Source organism: Piliocolobus tephrosceles, chromosome 1, assembly GCF_002776525.5.
Source record: "Piliocolobus tephrosceles isolate RC106 chromosome 1, ASM277652v3, whole genome shotgun sequence".
Taxonomy (NCBI): Eukaryota; Metazoa; Chordata; class Mammalia; order Primates; family Cercopithecidae; genus Piliocolobus; species Piliocolobus tephrosceles.
In genome coordinates, this window is record NC_045434.1 from 82,959,693 (window position 1) to 82,977,168 (window position 17,476).

Consider the following 17,476-nt stretch of genomic DNA (forward strand, 5'->3'; position numbering starts at 1 on the left):
ATGGGTGCATCTAATGAGGCAATCCCCAAAACAGTCAGGAGGGACCTAGATCAAGAGCTAAAGCGAGGGCAGACCCAGCTCTCTGAGATCGGAGGAAGGCCGCAGAATGGTCTGACAAAGATGTCTGCAGGCAGGAAGGTCTGCAGAATTCATAACCAATTCCCTCCGTTTCCTTGGTGAACCAGGGGGTGGTGACTTGTGCTGGGCACCCAAACTAGAGACCAATCACCCCTTTTCACAACCATTTTATAAAGAATAGTCTTGTTCTTTTCTGATGAAGAAAGAGTTTTCTCTGCTTTTTTAGTTAAGCTGCTGAGCACTGCTGGGCTTTATTATCACAAAGCTAATGAAGGGTTAAGGATGTTGACTAGAGCCAGACTGTCTAGTTTGAGTCCTCGTTATCACTATTTTGTGACCTCGGACAAGTCACTTAGTCTCCATGCCTCAGCTTTCTCATCTGTAAGATAGGAGTGATAATAATAGGATTTGCTTCATAGGTTTCAGGAGGATTAAAGGATTTCACACGTGTAAAACACTTAGAACTGTGCCCAGTCCACAGTATGCACTCAGTAAACGTTAGCTATTACTGCTGAAGAGAGAGGCAGCAGGAGGGTAACTTGAGCAAGTGGAAGAGCCAGGGCAGGAAACAAAAAGGACTTAAGCAAAGACAGGTGAAAAGTGCTGAGAGAAGACAGAGAGCTCAGATAGCCCAGCGGAGGTTGAAGCAATGTATTTCATTCATTCAAACACTGTCTTTGAGTGCTCGCTATGTGGCAGGAATTGCACTAGGGTCTAGAACCACAGCAGTGAATAAAACAGAGTTTCAATCCATGCAGACAGGGATATGAACAGTTGTGGGGTCCAGTCTTCCAGCTGCTGTTTCTCCAGGTGCTCGGCAGTCCAGGGAAGGGGTGGCTGGACTGCTCCCTGGGTAGGGGCAAGATGCTGCTCCGGGCAAGGTGAGGGGTTACAACAAACAGGTATCCACTTGAACTAGCTCAGGTCAGAGAGGGTGGGGCCAGCAGTGGGCATCACTAGGACACAGCAGGCAATCTTGGATTGCTGGATTCAAAGAGCAGGAAACAGGGCAAAAGGATGCGCCTTAGGGGACCACGGTGTAATAGAAAAGGAGGCTCCCTTCTGCTTTCTGTACTTCGGGGTCCTTCAGCTCCACCTCTCTCCACTTCTCTCTCCTGAGCAGTGTCTTCTGCCGCCTAGCTTTCTCTTAAAAGGCATCTCTCAGTCGGGCGCAGTAGCTCACACCTGCAATCCCAGCACTTTGGGAGGCCAAGGCGGGCGGATCATGAGATCAGGAGCTTGAGACCAGCCTGACCAACATGGTGAAACCCTGTCTCTACTAAAAATACAAAAATTAGCTGGGCATGGTGGTGTGCACCTGTAATCCCAGCTACTCGAGAGGTTGAAGCAGGAGAATTGCTTGAACCCAGAAGGCAGAGGTTGCAGTGAGCCGAGATCGCACCACTGCACTCAAGCCTGGGTGACAGAGCGAGACTCTGTCTCAAAAAAAAAAAAAAGGCATCTCTCTGTCCCTCTTATCCATAGAATGATGGCAGACCTGAGTGAAAATGTTCAAGGGAGGGCATCTAGGGCACAGTTTATCCAGTGGACTGGCTGGTCTCAGGGCCATATCCCCAACCCTGGTCCATCAGCAGCAGGCAGGGCATACACCTTAGCGAACTCATTACAAAATAGTATTCCTATAAGATAAGTTGCACTTCCACTCTCATGTAACAGTATCAAAGTAGAAATGGACACTTTGGTTGATTTCACTGAGGGATTTTTTTACTTCATCACAACTTCCTCTGTCCACATCCTGTGTCCTTTGTCAACCCCTGCAGAGTCCCCAGTTTTCAGATTTGCACAAGTGATGATGGTTTACAAATGACTTGACTCTGTGACCAGAGGAAGTTCTGATGGAACAAATTCCTTTTTTTTTTTTTTTTTGAGACGGAGTCTCACTCTGTCACCCAGGCTGGAGTGCAGTGGTGCAATCTTGGTTTACTGCACCTCCCGGGTTCAAGCAATTCTCCTGCCTCAGCCTCCCGAGTTGCTGGGATTACAGGCACATACCACCATGCCTGGCTATTTTTTGTATTTTTAGTAGAGACGGGTTTCACCATGTTGGCCAGGCTGGTCTCAAACTCCTGACCTCAAGTGATCCACCCGCCTTGGCCACCCAAAGTGCTGGGATTACAGGCGTGAGCCATCCACTGTGCCTGGCCATGTGCTGGTCTTGTCTCAGGAATGGCAGTCAAGTGTAGGTCAAGAGAGGAAGCATAATGTGAGTTACTTTAGGCCAGGATCAGTCTGCGCCAGAGATGGAGGGAAATCATTTTCCCCAAATTCCTGTCCTTACATGGGTGCCATTAACCATCTCAAGTGTTGGGTGGGCCTTGGCAGTCTGAAGGCCAACAGGGACTGAGCTCCCACTGACCTGCCCACCTTCTTCAGGAAGTTCTTCCTCTGGAACTAATCACAAATAAGTATCTCCTACAAGAAAGGTGTGTTCTTTTGCTGCCATAACAAAGTGCAACAGCCTGGATAGCTTAAACAACAGAAATGTATTGTCTTGCATTCTGGAGGCTGGAAGTCTGAAATCGAGGTGTCAGAAGGGCTGCTTGGTCCTCGGAGAACTGTGAGGGAATCTGTCTGTGGCCTCTCTCTTTGACTAGTAGGTGGCCGTCTTCTCCCTGTGTCTCTTTATAGGGGTGAGCCTCTGCACCTGTCCTGTAATGACCCTATTTCTGATTCAGGTCACATTCTGAAGTGCTATGGGTTAGAATTTTAACATGTGAATTTTGGGAGGATGAAATTCAACTCATTTCGTAGTGATTTGACTCTGATCTCCAATGGGATGAAGCCTGAGGGCCATCTAATTATATAAGAAGGAATGACGTTTAGGAAATATGTGGAAAAGATTGAAATAACTCAAGAATCCATCAGAATAAGTACCATTGCTTTGTATTTCTGGCAGCATAGAAATCAGACTTTCTCTAAAACAGCTGTTCATATGTTTATGTTTCTGCTTTGGTGTGCCACATGTGCCATGGCTGGGACATGGTTTGTTTGTCCCCACCAAAACTCATGTTGAAATTTGATCCTCCATGTGGTGGTGCTGAGAGGTGGACCTAGTGGGAAGTGTCTGGATCATGGGGGAGGATCCCTCATGAATGGCTTGGTGCAAGTTCCTGTGGGAAAGGATTAGCTCCAGTGAGAGTGGGTTGTTTATGAAGCTGAGACATCCCTCAGGTTCTCCCTCTTCACTTGTGTTACCTTCCCTACCATGTTATGTTGCAGCATGGAAGCTCTCACCAGAAGCCAGGGCCATGCCCTTGAACTTCCCAGCCTACAGAATTGTGAGCCAAATAAACCTCTTTTGTTTATAAATTACCCAGTCTCAAGTATTCCGTTATGGCAACACAAAATAGACTAAGATCACATGGTTTCACAGAGTCTGGAGCAGTGATTTGCTCCTGAGGTTAATTTTATAATACAAACCTAAGTTGGAGGTGGTGGGCTCACACCTATAATCCTAGCACTTTGGCAGGCTGAGGCAAAAGGATTGCTTGAGGCCAGGAGTTTGAGACCAGCTTGGGCTACAAAACAAAACCCCGTCTCTACAAAAAACAAACGAAAAAAAAATTTTAAGTTAGCCAGGCATGGTAGTATGCATCTGTAGTCCTAGCTAATCAGGAGGCTTAGGTGGGAGGATTGCTTGAGTTCAGGAGTTCAAAGCTGCAGTGAGCTACGATCATGCCACAGCACTCCAGGCTGAGCAACAGAGTGAGACCCTGTCTCTAAAAAATAAGAATTGTTTTCATTTTTTAATAAACTGTTTCTCAGTGTGACTATAATAAAAAATTTTTTAATTAGAAAAAAGAACACAAAACTGTAATAAAGTATAAATATTCTACTTTTCTTTATTCTTCTTGTTTTCATCATTACTTTATTATTCTCATACTTCCATAGCATTAGTTACTAACACTAATCGTCTCATGGTGCTACAGCACAGTAGAGAAGTTCTAAAAGTGCGTACAAATAGGCATTAGTCTGCCATATCTTTATTTTATTTCCAACCAGATGTATACAACCTGTGAGAAACAAGACTTATTTACCAATTACCTACCTTTTATATTTCACCAAATCAGACAGGAAAGGAATTGAGAGGCCCCAAGTATAATTTTTTAAATCCTGAATTATGAAGTTTGATTACCTATGTCATTTAAATAAATTGGATAATCATGACACAGTAGGATACATTCATTTACTAATGACTTTACAATTTGTTATTTTTTATTATTTTATTTTAATCTCACAACAAATCTGAAAAGGAGGGAATTCAAATATTATTGCCATTTTACAGATGAGAAAGCTGAAATGTCTCAGCAAATTTATTTCAGTTTCATAGATTGGGCCATTGCTATAGAGGGCTGATCTCAACAATTCTTCCTAATTTCATTCTCAAAGGATAGTCTTTGCTTCACTTAGACTTTGCAGGTACCTTCCCCTTGACCCTATGTACCCACTATAGCACCAACCTGAAGTAATAATGAAAACCTTTTTGGAATGCTACTAGTGGTAGTGATAGGGTGATGGAATTATGAGTGGATTGTTTTCGTGATCTATTCTCTATTTTCCAATGTGTCTTTCTTCTTGCTATGTGTATCAGCAGTCAGAGTTCTCCAGAGGGACAGAACTAATAGGATAGATGTATATATGAAAGGCAGTTTATTAAGGACAATTGACTCACACGATCACAAGGCAAAGTCCCACGATAGCCCGTCCGCAAGCTGAGGAGCAAGGAAGCCAGTTGGCTCAGTCCGAGTCACAAAATCTCAAAAGCAGGGAAGCCGACAGTGCAGTCTTCAGTCTGTGGCCCAAGGCTGAAGAGTTCCTGGGAAACCACTGGTGTAACTGCAAGAGTCCAAAAGCCAAAGAACCTGAGTCTGATGCTTAAGGGCCGGAAGCATCTAGTACAGAGGAAAGATGAAAGCCAGAAGATTCAGCAAGTCATCTTATCCCACCTTCTTCTGTCTGCTTTGTTTCAGCCATGCTGGCGACCGACTGGATGGTGCCACCCACATTGAGAGTGGGTCTTTCTCTCCCAGTCCACTGACTCAAATGTTAATCTTCTCTGGCAACACCCTCACAGGCACACCCAGAAGCAATACTGTACCAGCTATCTAGGCATCTTTCAATCAAGTTGACACCAAATATTAACCATCACACTGTATTACTCAGGCTGGTCTTGAACTCCTGCCCTCACACTATCCTCCCATCTCAGCATCCCAAAGTTTTGGGATTACAGGCATGAGACACTGCTCCCAGACAAAATCTTTCATTTTAAGTTATTTAGAGTTAGAGAGGCTGGGTTCAGAATATTCACCTCTGGAAGGGCTGACCTCCCTTCCACCTAAGCCTGGTCCCCAGCACCACCAACCCTTGCACATGTGTGCAAGGCAGGGGCAGCAGCACTCTGTGAGCCCCAGCTTTTCTCCAAGACATGGCAGGCATCTAAGGACCATTCACCAGGGATGGACACTTCACCCAACTGATATATTCCAGACTGGGCTTACTTTTTAAATTAAGTGGCCTCAGCAACCCAGGGGTGTAATTTCCCATGTGCTTCCATGAAGGTAGCTTGGGATTTGCTATAAAAAGAAAAATAAGAAAGGACTTCCCAGCCCTGACCATTCCCTCCCCACTCCCTAATCCATTTGGCCAGAATAGGGAGTAAGAGGGTAGAGAAAAAAGAGGGGAAAAGGGAGATGAAGAGAGAAAGGAAGAGCCTAGAAGGGGAGGAGTAGAATTAATACAGACAAAAAAGAACTGGAAAGCTCATCCTCTTGCCATCCCACCTCCTACGCTGGAGAAGAATCTTGCCTGGTACTCTCTAGAAATCTTCTCAAAGGCAAGAATGCAAAGGCTAGACCACCACATAGGCCAAGAAGCATGTGCTTAGTGAATGAAGAAATAGCCTGTACTACCGCAAGTCTCTGCTAGGGAAAGATCCAATTAGCAGAGCTGGCCGACTGAGAATTTTGCTTTCATGTTCAACAGTTAGGAATTTGCTCAGGCTGACTCTTGGCAAATATCAAATCCCGGGTATCAAAGAAATTTGCTCAACAAATTCCTAGGAAGCCTCCTGGGCAGGGGGCCATGAACACTTCCCTATTTGCAGATCTACCCAAAGGGGACCAAACTGCCTAGGAGGATTCAGGAAGAAAAAGCAGCAGTCCTACTGTTCCCTCACTCAAGAGAGAGACTTAAGCAAAATTGTCTAGTATGTGACATTTGTCTTCTTTCGTCGCTTTTCTGAATCTCCCTTTAAGTTTCAAGCTAAACTCAGCTCACCAGTAGTTAGCAGCCCTCCCAAGGCCTTCCTGGGCCACTCCTCTGAGTCCCACTCCCTTCAGCAATTCCCATAGTCTCTCCCCTTCCCCCATCTGAGCCCTACTCCCTAAGGAACACGTGGTCCCATCTCACTCTTATTACCAGGTCCTAAGCACACCCATCACAGCCCCCACTTCCACCACCACTCCCCAACCCCGCCAGCTTCCCCAGCAATTTCTGAAATACCATGCCGAAGATCCTTAGATTTTTATCTGTGAGCCTGATTTAGCCTATAAACTGAAAGAAGGTTGGTGGTTTTCTGTGTTCTTTAATTCCAGTATGTAACAAATTATGCCTGTTGTTTTGTTTCTGTTTGTTTGTATTTTTTGAGATAGAGTCTCGCTTACTTGCCCAGGCTGGAGTGCAGTGGTGCCATCTTGGCTCACTGCAACCTCCACCTCCTAGGTTCAAGCAATTTTCCTGTCTCAGCTTCCTGAGTAGCTGGGATTGCAGGCGCACACCATGACGCCCAGCTAATTTTTGTATTTTTAGTAGAGACGGGGTTTCACTATATTGGCCAGGCTGGTCTTGAACTCCTGACCTCGGTGATCCACCCACCTTGGCCTCCCAAAGTGCTGGGATTACAGGCATGAGCCACTGTGCCCAGCCTATTATGTTTGTTTTAATGAATCCTTTAATAAATGAAGAAATGACCAAATGAATGAATGAATCTTCAAGATATTCACCAATATCTTTTTATTAAAACTTAATTTGGAGTTTATACAATAAGAGAGGGAGAGAGAGGAGAGAGAGAGAGAGAGAGAGAGAGACAGTGTCCAGAAACTAATAACGAGCCATTCTCCACTGCACCATCACCCCAGATGCACTGCTGAATGCAGGGACTAGGAGGAAGGCCCTTCTCCCAGGACAGGTTGAGTGAATGTCCTGGGAGAGAGGAAAAGTAGAAGAATGTGGTCATCTGAACACTAACAAAAAGCTTCTAAATCATGGATAAGACATTGTAATGCCTTTGTACTGGTATTTTAGTTAGGACTGGCCAGACTTGCCTTTGTATAGAATGATGACACTACCAACAGAGAAGTTTCCTGGGCAGAACAACTGCTGAAAAGACTCACTGTTTGAGCCACATGAGGGTATATCAATTTTATTTGGTTCCCTGATAGCTTGTACCGGGGTTATGTATGGCACCATGGGTGGCCATAGTTCCTGCCAACATAATGTCTGGAGGGGTTCCCTCAAATAAACTTGAGTTACCCAAATCACTTTTGGTTTGGACACATCATTGCCAATTTATCTATGGATATGTGTATGTATTGGATTTGGGGGAATAGTTTCAATTTCAAACCCTGTGTCCTATTGTTAGGCTGTAAGTCAGGCCAGGTATCCTGGTATCTTTAGTTCTAAAAATTCTCCTCATAATGGCATATGGTTCTACTTGCACTTATGATTTTTTTTAATTATTAAAAATCTTTCCACTATAAAAATAATGTAATCACATTAAAACATTTTGGAAAAGTAGGAAGAAAAGCATATCACCCATAATATCACCATCCTGGTATATGGGTATATACTTGTATATAATTTTCCCAGCATAAAATAAATATAAAATTTTATATCTCATTTTCTCCAACCCACATTACAATGTCTTTTTTTCTTTGTGAAGATGGGGTCTTGCCATGTTGCACAGGCTGGTTTTGAACTCCTGGTCTCATGTGATCCTCCTACCTTGGCCTCCCAAAGTGCTGAGATTACAGCCGTGAGCCACCACACCTGGCCAACATTACAATTTTAAAAACATTTTTAAAAACATTTCTTATAAAACTTATTAAGGATAGCATTTTAATGGCAGGCTATTTCACTTGGGGGTTACTAAAATATATTAATCATATGTCTATTTGTTTATACTTTTGCACTATTAATAAATCTGCAATAGATACCATTAGACATACATTTTCTATATTTTTATTTTTCCTTGGTTTAGATTCTAGATGCTGAATTATAGGCTCAGAGTATGAATATGCTCATGATTCTTGATGCATTTGCAAATTGCTTTCAAAAGAGGTTTTATCAATTTATACAATCATCAACAATATCTGAGGGGTCTGTTCCATATAATCACCACCAACAAACTAAAGTGGTAAAGTTTTGAAATGATTCTCATGATAATTTCATTGAATAATGGCCCCCTACTTTAGTAGGTAAAGTACAGATACAAGATGAATAAAAAACAGATGCTATACTGAAGATGATAAACGGAAGAGCAGTGTCATTTAAACCAGGTGAGTATTAAAAAATAAAAAAACCCTTAAATGATGCTCCAATCCACAATTTCCAATGATGTATCTGTGGACTGCTAGGAAACAAAAAAATGGCTATCACATAAACTGGAATATAGCAATCACAAACAGGGTAGCTTTTTCAGAAGAAAAGACTTTGGCAGATTTGAGTCTCAGGCTAAACTCCAAACAGCTCCAGGCATACTGCCTATTCGAAGGGTGCACTTTCTATGCAAATGCCACAGAAAGCACTGTTGCCCTATGTTGGTCTTGTCAGCTCTACTCATAGATGCTGTATGTGGGAATGATGCTATTATTTTCTAATGTAGCAATAAATAGGAGCTGACACAAACCAAATAGCTATTTATTGAATAAGAGAAGGGGAAAACCACATTTAACGAGCACCTGCAAAGAACCAGTCCCTTTCACATTGTTCTTGTCCATTTCATAAGCCTGGGTCCAGTGTGCTGGCCCTTCAGCCTCACACTGCAGCTTTGAAAAACACATTTCAGGGGAGCAGAGCAACTGAGCTCTGGGATCCTATGGCTGTGGCTCCCTGGGCTTCTGAGTTTATCCTGGCCGCTTCATCTCTCTAGGAGCTATGGAATAGCAGTCCTTCTACACCTCAAAGATGACAAAAAAGTATTTGTGAAGCACCACTAATACGCTAACTGCTGATTCATGGCAAATGGGTGGTTATTCACCTTCCTTACTGGAGGATTCTTGTATCTAGGCAGTACTTTCTTTGAAAATTACTGCAGCTTTTAACATTATGCATTATAATCTTTGAGATATATATATATTTATCAATTTCAGCAACTTGTTGTGAGGTTATTAGTATATTTATATGACACTCTAGAAAAATGGACCAATTCTTGATAGGTAAAAATATGATCAGGCTGGGCGTGGTGGCTCATGCCTGTAATCCCAGCACTTTGGGAGGCCGAGTGGGAGACTGAGGCGGGTGGTCAGGAGTTTGAGACCAGTCTGGCCAAGATGGTGAAACCTTGTCTCTACTAAAAATACAAAAATTAGCCAGGCACAGTAGCAGGCGTCTGTAATCCCAGCTACTCAGGAGGCTGAGGCAGGAGAATTACTTGAACTCGGGAAGTGGAGGTTGCAGTGAGCCAAGATGGCACCACAGCACTCTAGCCTGGGAGACAGAGCAAGACTGTCTCAAAAAAAAAAAAAAAAGAAAAGAAAGAAAAAAATTAAGTGTGGCCATTTTTAAGATTTTAAAGATAAATTGCTGATAACTGTCTGTGACTAATCTTAGTTGAAAAAATGCTTGTGAATTATATGGACAGCAGAGCCTGGGCTACTGAGCATATTCAGGGGTGGAGTTCCAGCCCTGCCACTTGCCAGCCTGGTCAGTTACCTTCCTTACCGACCTTCCTTAGCCTATTTCCTCAACTGTAACTGGGGCAGAATAATAAACACATTATTGAGAAAGCGCATCTAACATTCAACACAGGGCCTGGCACACCATAAATGCACAATAAATATTAGCTATGTTTTTCTCAACCATATGATGGACTCTCTAATAATAATGTTATTATTTATATATAATATATAACATATATAATGTAATAACACAAATTATACATATATTATTATACGTAATATAATTTTTTTTTGAGATGGAGTCTCGCTGTGTCGCCCAGGATGGAGTGCAGTTGCTCACTGCAACCTCCACCTGCCAGGTTCAAGCAATTCTCCTGTCTCAGCTTCCCAAGTAGCTGAGACTACAGGCACAGGTCACCATACCTGGCTAATTTTTTGTATTTTTAGTAGAGACAGGGTTTCGCCATGTTGGCCAGGCTGGTCTTAAACTCCTGACCTCAGGTGATCCGCCCTCCTTGGCCTCCCAAAGTGCTGGGATTATAGACATGAGCTACCACATCTGGCCTATTTTCTCATTTCTGATAAATATGTTAACCTTCAAATTTTCAACCATTGGGCTTATTAGGGAGTCAGGTGATTTCACATCCACAGATGAAAATTTGTAGGAGTGCTGAGCGCAGTGGCTCATACCTAATAATCCCAATGCTTTGGGAGGCTGAGGCAGGATGATCACTTGAGGCCAGGAGTTTGAGACCAGCCTGGCCAACATAGCAAGATCCCATCTCTATGCGACATCTCTATGGGAAAAAAATTTAAAAATTATCCAAACATGGTGGCATATGCCTGTAATCCTAGCTACTCAGGAAGCTTAGGTGGGAGGACGACTTGAGCCCAGGAGTTGAATGTTACTCCGGCCTAATCAACAGAGCAAGATCCTGTCACTATTTAAAAAAAAGAAAAGAAAGAAAATTTATGGAGTCAATAGTGGATATAGAATGACTTTCACTAGCCGGGCGCGGTGGCTCACGCCTATAATCCCAGCATTTTGGGAGGCCGAGGTGGGTGGATCACAAGGTCTAGGAGTTCAAGACCAGCTTGGCCAATATGGTGACACCCCATCTCTACTAAAAGTACAACAATTAGCCGGGCGTGGTGGCTCACACATGTAGTCCCAGTTACTCGGGAGGCTGAGGCAGAAGAATCACTTGAACCCAGGAAGCAGAGGTTGCAGTGAGCCGAGATGGTGCCACTGCACTCCAGCCTGGGTGACAGAACGAGACTCTATCTCGAAAAAAAAAAAAAAAGACTTTTACTAATATCCGTATCACCCGCATTTAATGTTCATGGAAATAATGTTACCTTATTTCCAATGGACCTCTCTTTCATCATTGACTCCTGGTAAATATGTGTGACTTAAGTTACTTTGGGTGTTCAAGAAATGTGGCCGGGCACAGTGGCTCACGCCTGTAATCCCAGCACTTTGGGAAGCCGAGACAGGTGGATCACCTGAGATCAGGAGTTCGAGACCAGCCTGACCAACATGGTGAAACCTCATCTCTACTAAAAACACAAAAATTAGCCATGTGTGGGTGGCACACACCTGTAATCCCAGCTACCCAGGAGGCTGAGGCAGGGAGAATCACTCGAACCTGGGAGGCAGAGGTTGCAGTGAGCCAAGATCGCGCCACTGCACTCCAACCTGGACAATAGAGTGAGACTCTGTCTAAAAAAAAAAAAAAAAGAAAAAGAAACCTAGAAGGAAGAAAGAGCTGATCACCCTCAAGGAAACACAAAACTATAATCCCAAGATAACTGACAACTTTTCCTGTAGCTTTTGAGTAGCAGTGGGGCATCCTTGATGACAGAGGGAAGGATACCACTCACAGGCCAGAAGATTGCCTTGGCAGAGTCTGTTTCTCTCTCTCCTATGGAACCAGTCTGGAGAAATCTTCTACTCTCCTGATGCTGCAATTACTTTTCTACCTCACAGACTGGGGACATTGAAGGGCTTCTAATAATGTGGCTATTGCTTTTTTTATTTGTTTTATTTTTTTAGATTGGGTCTCGCTCTGTTGCCCAGGCTGGAGTGCAGTGACACGATCTCAGCTCACTGCAATGTCCACCTCCCGGGTTCAAGTGATTTCTGGCTAATTTTTGTATTTTTAGTAGAGACAGCGTTTCACCGTGTTGGCGAGGCTGGTCTCGAACTCCTGACCTCAAGTGATCCGCCCACTTTGGCCTCTCAAAGTGCTGGGATTACAGGTGTAAGTCACCACACCCAGCCAGCTATTGCTTAATTAAGTATCTTCCTTAAATCTTATGTAGAAGTACTGGCCCATACTATTCTCTGTGTGACACTGACTAGCTATGTAGCAAAGGACCAACATCAAATAAAGAATGACAAATCCTCCTAAAGGTAACCTGAACTTCATGCTTCAAAAAGGTCACATTTCACAGACATGTTTGAGAAGCATTAATACAGCTATTTTAAATTATAATAATAAAAAGACTGTATCACTCTTTTGAAAGCAGTAAAGATGGGTATGACACAACGGATCATCATTAGTGGAGCCTAGACTCTGTGTCAGGTACTCCATCTTCATTCTCTCTAATTCTTTTTTTTTTTTTTTTTTTGAGACGGAGTCTCGCTCTGTCGCCCAGGCTGGAGTGCAGTGGCCGGATCTCAGCTCACTGCAAGCTCCACCTCCCAGGTTTACGCCATTCTCCTGCCTCAGCCTCCCGAGTAGCTGGGACTACAGGCGCCCGCCACCTCACCCGGCTAGTTTTTTTTTGTATTTTTTAGTAGAGACGGGGTTTCACCGTGTTAGCCAGGATGGTCTCGATCTCCTGACCTTGTGATCCGCCCGTCTCGGCCTCCCAAAGTGCTGGGATTACAGGCTTGAGCCACCGCGCCCGGCCCATTCTCTCTAATTCTTATAGCAACCTAACAAGGTAGGACTATGATTGTACTTTAAGGTAATTTTACTCATTTTACAGACAAGGAATCTAGGATCCAGAGGGGTTAATACTCCACTAGTAATAAAGGCCAGTGCTGGGATTCAAACTCAGCCCCGTTTGACTTCAAAATCCCTGCCGTTCCCATTTGGTCCTCTTTCATCCTAGTTATGCCTAGGGATTGTCACTGGGTAGGTTCTGCTTGGTGAAGAACTAATTAGGAATTGAACTTGGATAGCACGGTCAACTTTAACAGCAAGCTCTGTACCGTAAACTGTGACAAGAACCCGATGGCTCCAAGGGGTAGGTCTCTTGGCAGAGTATCTAGGAGGGAGACCAGAGTAATCTCAGCTATTATAAGCTCCGCCCTGTCTGTGGAGAGTTATAAATGTCCATGAAAGACAACAGTTAAGGGACCTGAGAGGGCCTGGAAATTCTTAACCTGCAATATGGAGATCTATACATGGAAAAATTCTCTTGCTAGAAAGGGAAGGATGGATGTGGCAAGAATGCAAGTGGACACCAGCCCTTCAGGCCCATGGAAGGAAGCCAGGTTCAGATGCTAAGGAACAGCTCAGAACAGTGTCAACAACCAGGAGCCGGGGCCATGGAGAGTTGAAAGAAACAGCACTATAGCAGGGGGTTAAGTCTGCCAGATTTAGCAAATCAAAACATACGATGCTCAGCTAAATTTGAATTTCAGATAAACAACGAATTATTTTCTAGTGTAAGTATGCCCACGCACCATTTTATCTGGCAACCTTAGCAGGGGGTGACTTCCTGGGCTGCATTTGGAGACTAACAGTAGGGAGCACTCCCTCCATGAGGCCTTGGGACAATGTATACAGGATGGGTCATGCTGTGGGTGGATGTCAGTGTAGAAAGTGGACTTGGGAAAGCTTACGGTCTTAATAGGGAGCCATGTGGTCCCTATTGAACCCGGGAGGTGGAGGTTGCAGTGAGACAAGATCACATCACTGCACTCCATCTTGGGTGACAAACTGAGACTCCATCTCAAAAAAAAAAAAAAAAAAAAAAAAATTCACTCTTTCAATACTAGAAAAATGGAAACAACACTGCTTGAACTACTACTAAAAAATGATACCAGGGCCAGGCTCAGTGACTCACACCTATAATCTCAGCACTTTGGGAGGCCAAGGGAGGAGGATTGCTTAAGCCCAGGAGTTCAAGACCAGCCAGGGCAACAAAACAAGACCCCATCTCCACTAAACATTTTAAAAATTAGCTGATTGTGGTGGCAGATGCCTGTAGTACTATCTACTCAGGAGAATAAGGTGGGAGGATCCCTTGAGCCCAGGAGTTTGAGGATGCAGTGAGCTATGATTGTGCCACTGCACTCCAGCCTGGACAACCGAATGAGACCCTGCCAATCAATCAACCAACCAACCAATGAAATGTATCAGGTAGTGTGGGGGTCCCTGGTAACTCAAGTCCCTTGTCCTTGTGGTAGGTGATCTCTGTAGAGTAATATTCTCAGTCTACCAGAAGAATGACAGCATTTTACCCACAGTAGTACTTCTTTTAAAATTGGAATCGATCCTCAACCCTGACACTTCCTTATCAACTAAGTTTATGTAATATTCTAAATCTTTTATTGTTATTTCAACAATGTTCACAGCAATTTCACTAGAAGTAGATTCCTTCTCAATAAGCCACTTTCTTTGCTAATTCATGAGAAGCAACTCCTTAACCATTAAAGTTTTACCATCAGATTGCAGCAATTCAGCCAAATTCAGGCTCTAGTTCTCTTTCTATTTCCATCACATCTGCAGTTACTTTTTCCACTGAAGTCTTGAACTCCTCAAAGTTATCCATAAGGGTTGGAATCTACTTCTTCCAAATTCTGGTTAATGCTGATGTTTTGACTCCTCCCACGAATCGTGAAAGTTTTAAGTGACATCTAGAATGGTGAATCCTTTCCAGAAGGATTTTAAACTATTTTGTCCAGATCCATCTGAGGAATCACTTGCTATAGCAGCTATAGCCTTATTAAATGTCTCTCTTTTCTTCTCTTCTCTTTCTTTTTTTTTTTTTTTTTATTTATTTTTTTCTTTTTTTTTTTTGTTGGAGTTTCATTCTTGTTGCCCAGGCTGGAGTCCAGTGATGTGATCTTGGCTCACTGCAACCTCCACCTCCTGGGTTCAAGCGATTCTCCTGCCTCAGCCTCCCGAGTAGCCAGGATTATGGGCGTGTGCCGCAACACCTGGCTAATTTTTTATTTTTGGTAGAGATGGGGTTTCACCATGTTAGCCAGGCTGGTCTCGAACTCCTGACCTCAGATGATCCACCCGCCTCAGCTTCCCAAAGTGCTGGGATTACAAGCATGAGCCACCATTCCCCACCTGAAATGTATTTCTTAAATAATAAGATTTGAAAGTTGAAATTAGGGCAGGGTGGATCGCCTGGGCTCAGGAGTTTGAGACCAGTCTGGGGCACATGACAAAACCCCGCCTCTACCAAAAATACAAAAAAAATTAGCCAGGTGTGGTGGCATGCACCTGTAGTCCCAGCTCCTGGGGAAGCTGAGGTAGGAGGATCACTTGAGCCTCAGAGGTGGAGGTTGTAATGACCTGAGACTGCACTACTGCATTCAACCTGGGTGACAGGGTAGGACCCCATCTCAAAAAAAAAAAAAAAAGTTGAAATTGCTCATTGATCCACAGGCTGCAGAATGTTGTGTTAGCAAGCATGAAAATAACATTAATCTCCTTGTTCATCTCCATCAGAGCTCTTGGGCAACTAAGTGCACTGTCAGTGAATAATAATGTTTTGAAAGGAATCTTTTTTTTTTTGAGCAGTAGTCTCCACAGCGAGCTTAAAATAGTAAACCATGCGACTGGGTGCGGTGGCTCACACCTGTAATCCCAAGACTTCGGGAGGCTGAGGCAGGCAGGTCATCTGAGGTCAGGAGTTTGAGACCAGCCTGGCCAACATGGTGACACTCCATCTCTACTAAAAGTACAAAACTTGGCCGGGTATGGTGGCAGGTGCCTGTAATCCCAGCTACCCAGGAAGCTAAGGCAGTAGAATCGCTTGAACCCAGGAGGTGGAAGTTGCAGTGAGCCGAGATCACACCATTGCACTCCAGCTGGGCAACAAGAGCGAGATTCAAAAACAAAAAACAAAAAACAAAAAACGGTAGCTCACGCCTGTAATCCCAGCACTTTGGGAGGCTGAGACAGGTGGATCACCTGAGGTCAGAAGTTTGAGACCAGACTGACCAACATGGAGAAACCCCACCTCTACTAAAAATACAAAATGAGCTGGATGTGGTGGTGCATGCCTGTAATCCCAGCTACTTGGGAGGCTGAGGCAGGACAATCGGTTGAACCCATAAGGCAGAGGTTGTGGTGAGTCGAGATGGTGCCATTGTACTCCAGCCTAGGCAACAAGAGCGAACTACCTCCCCAAAAAAAAAAAAAAAAAAAGTAAACCATGCTCTAAACAGATGTACTGTCATCCAGGCTTTGTTGTTCCATTTATATAGAGCACAGGCAGAGTGGATTTAGCACAATTCTTAAAGGCCCTAGGATTTTCAGAACGGTAAATAAGCACTGATTTCCACTTAAAGTCACAGCTGTGTTAGCCCCTACCAAGAGAATCATCCTGTCCTTTGAAACTTGAAGCCAGGCACCGATTTCTTTTCTCTAGCTAAGAAAGTCTTAGATGGCATTTCCTTCAAATAAAAACTGTTTCATCTACAACAAAAATCTGTTTTTTAGTTTAGCCACCTTCATCAATTATCTTAGATCTTTTGGATCACCTGATGCTTTATCTTGCACTTTTTTGTTACAGAGATGACTTCGTTACTTAAATCTCATTAACCAACCTCTGCTCGCTTCAACCTTTTCTTCTGTAGTTCCTCACCTCTCTCAGGCTTCAGAGAACTGAAGACAGCTAGGACTGTGATCTGGATTAGGCTTTGGCTTAAGGGAATGTTGTAGCTGGTTTGATCCGTCCAGACCACTAAAATGTTTTCCTTATCAGCAAGAGGGCTGTTTTGTTTCTTATCATTCGTGTACTCACTGGAGTAGCCCTTTTAATTTTCTTCAATAACTTTCCCTTTGCCTTCACAACCTGGTTAACTGTTTGGTGCAAGAGGCCTGGTTTTTGGCCTATCTTGGCTTTCGGCATGCCTTCCTGACTAAGCAAAATCATTTCTAGCTTTCGATTGAAAGTGAGAAACGTGCAACTCTTCCTTTAACTTGAACACTTAGAGGTCACTGTGGGGCTATTAATTGGCCTGGATTTCAATATTGTTGTGTCTTAGGGAATTGGAGGCGCAAGGAAAGAAAGAGAAATAGGGGAACAGCCGATCCATGGAATCAGAGCACACAGGACATTTATGGAGTAAGTTTGCCATCTTACACAGGTGCAGCTCATGGCTCCCCAAGACAATTAAAATAGTAACATCAAAGATCACTGATTACAGATCACCGTAACTGAAATAATAATAATGGAGGGCAGGTGCAATGGCTCATGCCCATAATCCCAGCACTTTGGTT

General features: G+C 43.7%; 1 protein-coding gene across 1 annotated transcript in view; it reads left to right on the plus strand.

Annotated features, from left to right (window-relative positions):
• The window catches only part of LOC111537030 (collagen alpha-2(I) chain-like), a 23,012-nt gene continuing 5,536 nt past the window's right edge, over positions 1–17,476 (plus strand). The window contains exon 1 of the mRNA XM_023203560.1: positions 1–138. Within this exon, the coding sequence (XP_023059328.1) occupies positions 1–138 (138 nt within the window). The remainder of the gene's footprint in view (positions 139–17,476) is intronic.